The sequence below is a fragment of the Rhamphochromis longiceps genome, linkage group LG16 (genome assembly GCF_057381845.1).
Source record: "Rhamphochromis longiceps isolate RC_006_pf linkage group LG16, R_longiceps_female_GT1.1, whole genome shotgun sequence".
Classification (NCBI taxonomy): Eukaryota; Metazoa; Chordata; class Actinopteri; order Cichliformes; family Cichlidae; genus Rhamphochromis; species Rhamphochromis longiceps.
The window spans coordinates 2,078,452-2,090,585 of NC_140572.1; the positions used below are offsets into that span (position 1 = coordinate 2,078,452).

General features: G+C 44.6%; 1 protein-coding gene across 1 annotated transcript; it reads right to left on the minus strand.

Moving 5' to 3' along the window:
- Window positions 1-5,949: 5,949 nt before the first annotated feature.
- On the minus strand, window positions 5,950-11,041 carry ndufa10 (NADH:ubiquinone oxidoreductase subunit A10). The gene is made up of 10 exons (XM_085385063.1): window positions 10,883-11,041; window positions 9,208-9,376; window positions 8,873-9,088; window positions 8,717-8,803; window positions 8,475-8,596; window positions 8,272-8,351; window positions 7,650-7,704; window positions 7,490-7,575; window positions 7,301-7,409; window positions 5,950-6,112 (listed from the first exon to the last, which is right to left on the minus strand). Exons 1-10 carry the CDS (start codon window positions 10,955-10,957, stop codon window positions 6,044-6,046), a joined length of 1,068 nt encoding a protein of 355 aa, XP_085241189.1. The 5' UTR covers window positions 10,958-11,041; the 3' UTR covers window positions 5,950-6,043.
- Between the last annotated feature and the right edge of the window lie 1,093 nt (window positions 11,042-12,134).

Genomic DNA, 12,134 nt, shown 5'->3' on the forward strand with positions numbered 1-12,134 from the left:
GGCAGTCATGCTACTATAATGTGCCAAAACCAGAGTTATGAAGCATGAGAAGATCAGACCTAATAATTTGGCTTTCATTCACTGCACCAATCATCAGAATCAAAATACACAAATTCAAGTCATTTATTAGTCTTTGAAATCAAATCACAGATCTTTGGTTTCAAAAAGGAAACAAACCCAAAGGGTTAACCTAATACTGCACAACTTAATGACTGTTCAATGAGAGGGATATTACGTGTCCTGGCTCTGGAGCCTCTAACATCCTGTTCAACTGCAAATGCAGCAAAAAGCAGAATAAAAAATCTCAAACTGCTTTTCAGTTTATTTTGTATGTTGACTCTTCTTAGAATAATAAAAGATTAAACATGGTTGCTGTTGGTTTTTTGTTTTGCGTTTGTTATCATTAAAGTCTATCACTTGAATTCATGTGTGTTTTTCACAGTTTCTATTATCCAGGCTTTAAAAATAAGCTCTTAGGTTTTGAGCAGAATCAAAATTGAGCCCTGCAATGTTTACTCGTTTATTTTATTACTTTTTCAGTGTCTCGAGCCTCTTGGACGGATTCCTTTTCATCCTTGGCTCCTTGGCATGAGTCAGATGAAGCTCTGGCAGGTTTCTTGTCTGTGGCCTGAGAGGTCACATTTACGTTCCAGTGTTTCCGTCTCAGTCTCGTTTCCTGGCACAGTCTTGTTCTTTGATGTCGATCCTTTCTGTCCCACAGGTGATGTGTGAGACTGTGTCTTCTTCCATGTTGTCCGGTCTCGATGTGTAGTTCATCAGTGTTTGTCATCCTCCCTCCTTTTCCTGAAGCAGGACAGCATTTACATCACCACCTTCTTCAGAAACAGCCGACTAAAATAATTCAGCAAGAGCTGCAACATGAGTTTGGGCTTGTTTGTTTGGTTCCTGCTGTGGTCCCACTCTAGGTTGTCCCATCCAGTGCTGGGTGTCTCTTTGTCCTCTTGGAGACTCTCGTGCATTACAGTTAGTGTACATGTTCCTTAAAGCTGGAGGCTCCTTTCTGGTTCGTGTTCCTCGCCGTGATATTTGCTGTCGATGCATGACAGGCTGGCTTGGAGGCAGCCCAGCTGGTGGCTTTGGCTGCTGTTGTGCCTCTAATGCTTCTGCTGCTGCTTGTTGTATCTCTTTCTCAAATCCATAGATGTTGCTGTAGCGGTAGACTACTGTTCCCATAAGGCTGTGTGTGGGCGGAGCTTCCGGGTTACGAGTAAAGTTGGAAAACATCACCCAAACACGCTGAGTCCAGTGTCATCATTTATACGGTTGCCACCGTTCGTCCGGCCTTCACCTGTGTTTCACCTGGTATATCAACCTTTTATTTAAATGTTTCACTTCTTCCTCTTCCTGCTCTTCCTTTGTCCTGTGTTGGTGCACATAATGCTGCAGGTGATGCATCCGTAGGATAAAATCCACATTGTATACACAGGAACTAGAAGTGAGAGTGGCTTGGAATGAACTGCACCACTGCTATTCAAAGTTAGCTCACAGAATCAAATAATCCAAAATAAAAACCTTAAATTCTGTTCTAAATGAATGTTTTAACTCCATTGTTATTTATCTAAACTATACTTAATCTGGCTTTTAGCTGAGCCAAACATCTCGAGTAGTTAGACAGAAAAACTGCAGTATTACTGCAGGGAGCTTGTTACAAAACTACATCTCCTGCTGATAGATTTAATCAGCGGAGCTACTGAGAAGTGGCGCTGTGGTTCTAGCCGTGCAAGCCATTTAACAGCTTTAGAAGCCTTGTAATCAGCCACACGGGGCCAGTTGACTATGTGATGCATTTCACCACGGGGCTGTTAGCTTTTGAGATATGGTAATTCTATGCTCCACCAATTAAAAATGGAATAACTAATGAAGCAGGAAAGACATTCACAAGCTGTTTCCAGCTCCTGTGGCCTAGTCCTGCTGGACAGTTTACATTTTAATAAATGGAAACACGTTTGTAGCTGTAAATACAGGACTGTTCAGCAGGTGAGTCTTACTTTGTCTTTTGGTGTAACTAAAGTATCATATTACAGTTGGGTAGTCTTGAGTCTGGTGAAAAAAACAAACATGGTTCCAACTTCAACAAGGGGGCCATCTTTGGTATCTGGGAAGTGACAGTCATGCTTACAGTGCGGTTACAGTGCATCCTCTCACTATACTGGGAAAAGGGAAACCAGTCAAGTGATTTATAGAAACATGTGCAAACAAAAGCAAAAGCAGTTTTTATTATACGATAATAAAACATCTGTACTTGGATGATCACAGCAGCCAGGTCAGGCTGATAGTGTTGTTGTTGTGTATTTTGGGTTTTGTTACCCTGTTTTTACTGCATTGTCAGTGTTTGGGGTCAGAGCACATTTTGAAAACAGATCTGCAGTTTCTTCTTCACTCACTATGTGTTAACAGACCTCTGCTGAATCATACCTGTTATTAATCTGTCTCTCTTCCACAGCATGTCTCTTCCTGTCGCAGCAGATGGCCCCGCCCCTCCCTGAGCCTGGTTCTGCTGGAAGTTTCTTCCTGTTAAAAGGGAGTTTTTCCTTCCCACTGTTGCCAAAGTGCTGCTCATAGGGGGTCATATGATTGTTGGCTTTTTCTCTGTATCTACTGTACAACATAAAGCGCCTTGAGGCGACTGTTTGTGATTTGGCACTGTATAAATAAAACTGAATTGAAGTGATGAGGCTTAGATGGCCAAAGCCTCATCAGAAAGGCCAGATTTCTCAGGACTTTCAGGTCCTGACACATATCTACTGCAGATACAGTGGAACCCCGACTTACGAATACCCCGTTTAACGAAAGATTCAAGTTACGAAGGCACTGAATGGCAATATTTCTGCCCGTGTTACGGCAAAATGCCCGAGTAACGAAATCCGCTCGCTCTGATTGGCTGAGCCTACAATGCCTTCTGAATCATGTGACAACCCCTTGGCTTCGCTGTTCCACTTGAACGACGTTGTTCTAGTTAGCAATTAGCCTATAGCCTATCGTTCAGCATCGCCTCACTCAAAAGGCGGGATGGGTGCTTCGACTTCGACCCTCGGGAACGGATTCATGTCGTACGTCGGGGTTTCACTGTAGTTGTACTTTTTTAGGCTTGTCATTTCATGTTAAGGAAACACTGCACATCATCAGAGATATGCCACGTTTTTGGCAAACAGCTTTTTGTGTTTGTGCAAAAATATGTTTTATGTCAAACGTTTTTTGTAGATGAGCTAAAGAAACGGTAACAAACTGTTGGCTCGACGGCACTGAGTGCTTTTTTGAGCTATATTTACAATTTACTTTAAATTAAATAAACAAATTGATTTAAACCATTTTTAACTAATGAGAGAGTAGGAAAAAAGTAGAGTATGGAATCATCCATTACACAGTAGTAAGATAAGGTAGTACATGTTTTTATACTGGGCTCAGTTATTTGAGTCATGAAACCAGTGACTCCATCAAGCTGCTTCCAGCAGTTCCTGCAGAGCAGCTCCTCAGGACCGAGCACCGCCACAGGCTCTCGGGGTTCACTGAGCCTCACTGCACTGTCCCTCTGACCACAGCCACTACCTGACTGTGCTTGTCTGTTTAGGTGTTACTGGTGGTTTCTCTACATGTGAATCCAGTTTCATTCAGTGACACCGACTTCTGTTTCTTTCATTGGTTTGCTGTAAACAATCTGCGTTCAGTATTCTGTCCTGGCTCTCTGACATCTCCCACTTACATGTTTTCTCTTTACAACCTTCACATTTTGTTTGTGCTTACTGACAATTTCATACGCAGCTTACTGGGAACAAGCAACATCATTACCACACGTTTGATTTCCTTCCTATAGGAACTGTGTATTCTTTGTCCTGTTGCAGCTCTGCTTCCTTTCAATCAGTTCAAAAGCTTCTTATGGTATGAAAATGCTCACTTTCAGATCTCCATGTAACTGCAGTCGAAAGCTTTCTCCTAACACAATTGTCATCATGTTTTTGATAGATGGGTTTGAGACGACACATTTCATCTGCAGACTTTTAGTCTAAGGAAAACTTTTAACCCCATTTGGACAAGTTTTAAAAAGTCATTACTGTAAAAAACCAAATGTAGACTTTATGTTAAAAATAAACGTAAATAACAGTTGAGTTTTTTAGCATTAAGACATTAAGGGAGAGCAAGCCAAGCAGTGCTGGTCTAGTGAAATCTAAAAATAGACACCAGTAAGTGTTCGGCCTGTCGCACTGATGGAGACTAGCGTGTTGACCAAGGACTGTATACGCCTCAATTTTAAGATAGTAATTAAAATCCATACGACATATGTGAAGATGTTTCCTTCAACTCAAACCAACTTGATAAGAAAATATGAGTTTATTAGTTTGACCAGATCCCATCAGCTTTCATGTCAGGGGGACTATACTGCAGCCAGACACCAGGGGGCGACAGACGTGTTTGGGCTGCACTTTGGAGAACGTCAGGTTGTTGCGGTGTAGGCTACAGTCAGCGTGCTGGACAAGTTGGCCTGTTACTAACCACCTCGACAGCATGTGTGATGGCAGAAACCTTCAATAACTCATTCAGCACGTCAGCAATGAAACTCTGATGATGGAGAGATCCTGCCATGCAAGCAGAACAACTTAACTCTCTGGACTCCTTTAGGTGGTGTCTGAGAGGCGGATGTTGTGCAAGATAAAGACAATGTGGGACAACACCTCCCACCCACTCCATGACATGCAGGCAGTCACAGGAGCAAGCATTTGGATTCTGATTGTAACCTCACTGTCTGTCCTGGCAGGAGAACACACACACAGACACACACACACACACACACACACACACACACACACACACAGACACACACAGACACAGACACACACACACACAGACAGACACACACACACAGACACACACACACACACACACACACACACACACACACAGACAGACACACACACACACAGACACACACACAGACACACACACACACACAGACACAGACATACACACACACACACAGACAGACACACACACACAGACACAGACAGACACACACACACACACACACACACACACACACACACACAGACACACAGACACACAGACACACACACAGACACACACACACACACAGACACACACACAGACACACAGACAGACACACAGACAGACAGACACACACACACACACACACACAGACAGACACACACACACACAGACACACACACAGACACACACACACAGACACACACTGGATTCAAAGCCAGGAGCTTTTTGACTTTATCAAATTAAGAAAACTGGAGGTGCTGGATTATAGACCAGACATTAAACCACCTTTGACTAAGACTGCAACATTTACACAGTGAAGCAAACCCAGTACATGTACTGGGGGCATGGGAGAGGTCACTGGAGAGGGGAAGCAGCCTGAGACGGCTCATTTTGTGGGAGGTGTTTGATGTTTGTTTTGATGAACAGTTTTTGAAATTTTTAAAAAGGAAATAGTCTCAAAAATAGTTTCTTCATCATTTTGAGATCTTGTAATGAAAACAGTTTCATTGTTTTCCACTGCTCACTTGCCATCGCCCCAGACTCAGAAGCAGAAACGCCGTTCTCCTCAGGCCGTTCTCCTCAGGCCGTTCCTGTGACAGTTTGGACGCTGAAACTGTTTTGGCCTTTAATGTTAGCCTGTGCCAGTGAATAATTCAGCACCTACACTCCATTAACTGTTGTTTATTGAGAGCTCACAAGCGCCTCCTGCTGCTCACGCCACTGAACAGCAGCATGAATCTAAAGTGCTGCTGGGTAAAACACAGGAGGAAATATTGAAGCAAACACCTTTAGGCTGGCTACACCTGAACACATAGAAACTACTGGGGTCCATCTTGGCTCAGTAACCAACAGTAACTCACTGTCATTACCTCAGGTCAAACGTGTTTGCCAACAGTCCGTTACACACACAGACAGGACAGCAGCCACTCAGTCAGAATCTATTTTAATACATACATATTTTGGGATGTACATTAGAAGACAGTGAGTTCAGTGGGCTGATTCGACGATGAGAGTGGAAAGTTCACTTCAGCCAGATGTATTTATCTCCAACATCAGCATTATATCCACGGGCGTACTTCTTCCCAGGGATCTAGAAGGACCGAGAACAACAGAGGAGTGCATTTAACCAGTGCAGATGATGACGATGATGATAGTTGTGTCAGCTTCGCTGAGCTGCCTCTTGGACAACATTCCTTCAGTGGAAGTCATATTCAGCCAGGATCCAAATGCCCTTCTGAGGCTTTGTTTGTAAACTGGAGGAGATTGTTCCAGTATGTGTCACCCTTCTCATTCTCTGCTCTACGATCTGGGCTCACAACAAAATGTCAGGTTACAGCCCTCCGCAGCGTTATGGAGCCTGATTCCTGCAGCAGTGGGAGGCGAATACGTCACCAGTCAATAAAGAGAAAAGGTCAGACCCAAATGTTTCCCCACAAGACCGATGATACAAACAACCTCGTAGAATATTCCACATCTGGCATTTGCCATCGAGTAACTACAAGCGGGTCAATAATTCAGCAGAAGGAAATGAGCTGCATCGTGTCGCCAGCGCCGCACTGGAAAGCTTAGCGAGTTCGGTATAAACGAGGAGGATTTATACAGCAGCCTCGATATGGTTACACAAGCTGTAATAAAGTGCTCAACAACGAGGTCAGGTCAGACTCCATGCAGCACACGGAGACTGAAGATGCTGTCAGACGGGGAACGGCAGCCGCACGCTGTTGTGTGGTGAAACGCGCAGCGCTGTGATCTCCAAACACATCGTCTGCATCCTTGGAGCTGCAGATGTGCTGAATGTGGCTCAGGGGCGTCGTTCTCCTGCCTTTGTGCCGCACTGTGTTTCTGTGCACTCTGCTGCTCCCAGCTGTCAATGAATGGCTTTCAGGGAAACCACAGAGAGCAATGTGGTGTGTGTGTGTGTGTCACATTACAGGCAAAAATACCCATCAGCTCTGTGCGGGTGGTGCAGTGTTTTCCACACACAGGCTTTACCTCAGCGGGCTGGCCCGTTCCTAACGGCTGCACAGATATAGTCGTATTTTTTCGCTGTGACTGACTTCAAAATAAGAGCCAGGAAAACGTGTGTGTGGACGCCTACGTGTGTGAATGTAAGAACTGCAGAACGAGGAGACGTAGGGGACTCAAACCGAGGCCACGGCTGCATCTAATCTTTGATGACTCTGAACCTCAGTGGTCTGAACGTGATCTCTCTACAGATGTCAAAGCACCAGCTCAGTGCGGTCCTGTTCCATGCAGCTAATGTGACATGCGTACATACCGACTTATAGGCGTAGTATTTTTGATCGTAGTCGTGTGCTCCGATGGTTATCTCTGGCAGGAACCTGGGTATGTGGGTCAGGGTTGCCACCCTCTGTTTATCTTCCACACTGTCAAATGCAGAAAAGGGTAGAAAGCTCACGTTTGCATTCCAGTCGAAACGGTGTGTAAAATACATCCCAACACTCACAGCATCCTCATGTGGTGGTAGCTGACATCATCCTGCTCCACCCACGGCCCCTTTTCAAACTTCAAATATTCAATGTCTTCTGCCACCTGTGGACAGCGTGCGAGGCATCAGCCACTGTGTTTGTTTGGAGGTGAAGATGACATCTGCAGTTTAATCTTACCCTTTCAACATCTTGAGCCTGGGTTGCATCATAAGCCAGCAGCTCTGACGTCTCACTGAAAAGGAAAAGTGGAGGTGGGGGAGGTGGGGTGGTGTTACACAGAAACCTTCTGGGTCTTTCACACATTGCAGTGAAATTGTGTCCACTAATGCCCCCCTGCTTCCAGCTGTGGTGACAGTATAACAACAGTAATGATGTACTGAGGCTATATTACTGGAATATGAGCAAACGGTCACAGATCACTACTGAACTCAAACACCATGATGAGGAGACGACAGGAGTCCTCCTCTCTCCCTAATATTTGACCTAATATTCGAGCTTGAATCTTTTTTGAACACAAAAACAAGCCAAAAACTGAATTTTGGACAGATTGGCAGAAGCATTTCTCTCCCTTTTGTGGTCTGAAACTTTTGAGTCACCTCTGGATTTGGTCTAATATACTTTTAGGTAATTATTCAACCAACACGAAAGAATTTCGTGTCTAAATGATGTTTTAGGCAGAAGACTACGCCTGTCAAAGAAACACTAGGCCGTATGCAGTTAAGCCTCTGCCTTGAAGCCAGTGTCCATCCTTATATAAAGACTCTGGTCAGATATCTAACAGCATATGTAACAATCTTACCTGATTTTGGGGAGAAACGTCTTCTTGTAGCCCTCCTCGATGCTCTTCAGATATGGCAGAGGCACATTTTGAAGGTAGGACTGAGAACAAACACATGTAAAACATAACTCACCTATGAGGTGGTTTTCTTTTTATTTTCTGCTGTTCTAATGAAACACTGAGCCGACATCCTGTCTCCTGTCTAACAGAACATGTGCCTCTACCTTGGCGCTCTGCTTCAGCTTCTTCTGCACCTCCTCAGCTGGCAGGTCCACATAGATGACGAGGTGTGGCGGCAGGAACTCACAGATGCTAATGTCTTTGATCTCGTTGTAGTGCTGCACACCTGCAAAGCCACAGGTCGCACACATCATCACCATCAGGTGAAAAGTGGGGAGATGCTGCTGATTATCTGTATGTGTTGTAATACTCGCCCCCCTGCTGTTAGTGGAGCAGAAGCACTTACACTCCTTCCTAATGTAGCCCTGTTTGAACATGGCCTCCAGGAAGACCACATCACTGAAGGGGGAGCGCTCCAGGACCACTCCCTGACCTAAAAAACAAAAGCCCAGGATGAAGATCTCTGCCGTACGCATCAACTGCACTGCTGAGTCAGAGATACCTGTGGTGAGCAGGTGTTCGATGGCATCAGAGTACTGGAGCAGCCTCATGTTGTACATCCACAGCTGCAGCCTGTAGCTGTTTCCATCTGCAGCTTTGGGGTCTGTGTAGAACTTCTCCAGGCTGCACATCCCATTAAAGTCGACGGGGAGCGGCTCCTTCTCCCCGGTCATCTTGTCCAGGTAGAAAGTGTCAGGCTCAGGCATGTACAGCATCCCTGCGCACAAACAAGTAGAAGCTGTTGTCTGCAGCGTAAACTCCAAGCACCATGTGCCCACTCAGTCTAAAGCTGCATATCGCTGTGGTGGGAAAGAATCCCTGTGATTAGATAATTACCCAGTTTGTCGGCCAGTTTCTGGGCCAGCGCTCCTTTCCCCGAGGCCAGGTTGCCATCCACAGAGATGACTTTGCTGTACTGCTTTAAGCGTGGCGTGGTCCTCTCCCCCAGAGCGTAGGCCCACCAGCCATATCGCAGGCTTCTCACCGAGCTTGTATGAACGCTGGCCTGGATCATCAGAAATCAATGAATAAACCTCTAAATGATACGATGGGTTTGCTAATCACTCAAATGAACCATTACTCAAACCATTATTCTATACATCGGTTGGTGTGAGTCAGTAAGTGTCTACACAAAATGAAAGAATCCAACGTGTACACATCAAAAATAAATATGTTACAAAAATGCTTCAATATGTCAACATTATATGTTTAATGAAAGCATTTTAAAGGACCCTGATATAACCAAACATGCATATCTGATTTTGCAGTAACTAACACGTGTACAGCTACTACCCTGACATAACCCCGCCCCCATCCCCACCCCTCAATGTTCACACGACTGTAGCGCAGACCTGACTCTAAAAACTGGATTAGGTACAGTAACATGCGATCAATGAGTCGATCAGTTCAATGTTGTTCTGTGTTTATTCCACCAGGTGTCAGGAGACCATCTGCTGATAGCAGGAGCATAAAGGGAGCCAACAACATTACTGCTGTGGGCTGCAGCCTGTTTGTGGTAACAGCTGTTGGGACGTTTTTAACTCAACTTGCATTAACAGAACATGTTGTCATCATCTCAGTTAATATTTCACTTGTGGTCAGCGGCGCCCAACGTGATGTATCTGCACTCACGGTGAAAACGGCGAGAAATCAGTGACCATTAAAGGCTGTCACGCCGAGCAGAAAGGACACAAGTGCAAATAAATGAGGGGATGCTGTCATTTATTGTCTTATTAATACCAATTACAGGGTTGATCATTCATTAAATGTATATTTTTCCTGTTATATTGCATTTAGTTAGAGAAGCTGTTTAAGTGATTCCAGTCAGATCACATCAGTGCTCGGTGCTGGCAGCTGCATTTCTAAAAACCCAGGACGAGTCATCTTTAATTCTTTACAGCCATCACAAACTTTTACATGAACACGACGTATTTATTCAACTGATATAAGCACAACGAACACGTAAGCCATCTTTACACAGCTTAGTCTCCACGTATTCAGATTCTTCTAAAGTGTGGTGCAGCAGCATCCACCTCCTGTCTGCATGTGCTGAGTTCAAAGTGACGGATGTGTTTTATATTCTATCTGCAACTAAATGCACTTAAACACTAACGGATCCATCCCTGCACTACAAGATCATCCATAAACAGAGGAAATGACACGTCTATGACCGGAGCTGGTAAGGAGCATGAAGCAGCTGCACTCAGCCTCAAAAACTGTCAGGAACAAAACAACATATTAGCATCACAACATCAGCTAATACGCACTCATTTATTTAGACGAGCTGCTATTTTAGTTAGAGCTGGAAGAGCGATGTTGTTCAAATCCAGGCTGCTCCATGCAAACAGGACCAGGACGGCCACAGGTGCACGGTACACAGGTGAGTGTCAACATTAAGACCAAGCCTGTGACTGAAGGGCGGTGATGGTGGCGGCTAAGCTAAGATAGCTTGCCCTTGTGAATCAGAGTGGAGCCAAGCCGGACAGAAACCCGGCACACCGCGGGTCCTTACCTTCGGCGCCGCGGTCACTACTCTGAAAGCAGCTGCTCTCGCCGGGATAAGCAGCCGAACTGTCCTCAGGGCCATGATAACCTGTGCACAAACCCTCCGAGCTGACCCGAAAGTCTTCGCAGCCCGGTGACGGAATTATACGTCACACACGCGAGGCCTCTGGGTACTTTGGCCCGTCGCACGCATTATACGTCGCATGGATGACGTACCGTTTTTTTTCCTCCAACTTTATTTCAACAGAAACTTTAACAGCAAACATAATACACGAAGAACACGTCGCACAACTGTAGTGCAACATTATAATACAGTGGAAGAAATAGGACAGAGGCAGGCGACACATACAGAGAAAAATGAAATAAAGAGAATAATAAGGATGAGCTTTATTTGTCAGCTGCCTGCAGCTGAGATGACAGACCCAGTCACAAACTTACATTGGGCCGACAGGTCAGGCTAGGCAGCAAAAAAAGGGATAGACAGTGAAATGTGTAACATATGGGGGCAAAGTCAGGGGGGGAAAGGGGGTTTCTGCCCATGATGAAATTTTCATGGTTTTTAATGCTTTCGTGTTGGGAGATGAACAAATTTAGTCACATAAAGTTGTGTTTCTCTCCTGAAAGTGGAAACATTTATAGATGTGGTGTTTGATTAAAATCAGATCAATGAGTCAGTATAACCAAATAACACGTTTTGGTAAAAACATACAAATTTTGATAAGATGCTGTTAGAGATGAAACTTGTGATATCTTTCCATAACAGCTGAGTGAAGGTGCCAGACCAAACAAACGTGAGCAGGTCTGGTTTGGTCGTTAACGTCAGCGTTGTTGATCGTGTCATATCACACTTTTATGTGGAACCTATATGCTGTTACTGTTGCTAATGAAACATTGTACCTGTTTACTCGTTTGTGTTTTCTTTTTACAATAAAAACCACAAATATAAAGTATCTATAACTGTAACGGTCTCAGTAGAGATGGAAAACGTCAACAGTGACTGAGCTGAGAGAGCAGCATAAACAGAACCAAGCAAAACACAAATGCCACACACTACAAACAAATGAACACAAACCTGCAGCTCATACCAGTCAAAGCTCAGGGTCCAACACCAAACGTCTCAGTGCCAGTGTGGGAGGATTCACACTGACTGTGTTTTCTTCTGTCAGGAACCACCAGCTGTACCAGGAAAAAGAAGCTTTTCTGTCTAAATGATGAAGATAATGTAGACAGAAAAGCCGGTGTGTTGTGCAGTGTGTGTT

What these genes read in the sequence shown, in the direction of transcription:
- ndufa10 (XM_085385063.1), bottom strand. Translation starts at nt 10,957, where the DNA reads ATGGCCCTGAGGACAGTTCGGCTGCTTATCCCGGCGAGAGCAGCTGCT. An exon ending in CGAACACCTGCTCACCACAG is followed by an intron (nt 8,804 to 8,872) that starts GTATCTCTGACT and finishes TTTGTTTTTTAG; the next exon opens with GTCAGGGAGTGGTCCTGGAG. An exon ending in AGGCTCAAGATGTTGAAAGG is followed by an intron (nt 7,576 to 7,649) that starts GTAAGATTAAAC and finishes CGCTGTCCACAG; the next exon opens with GTGGCAGAAGACATTGAATA.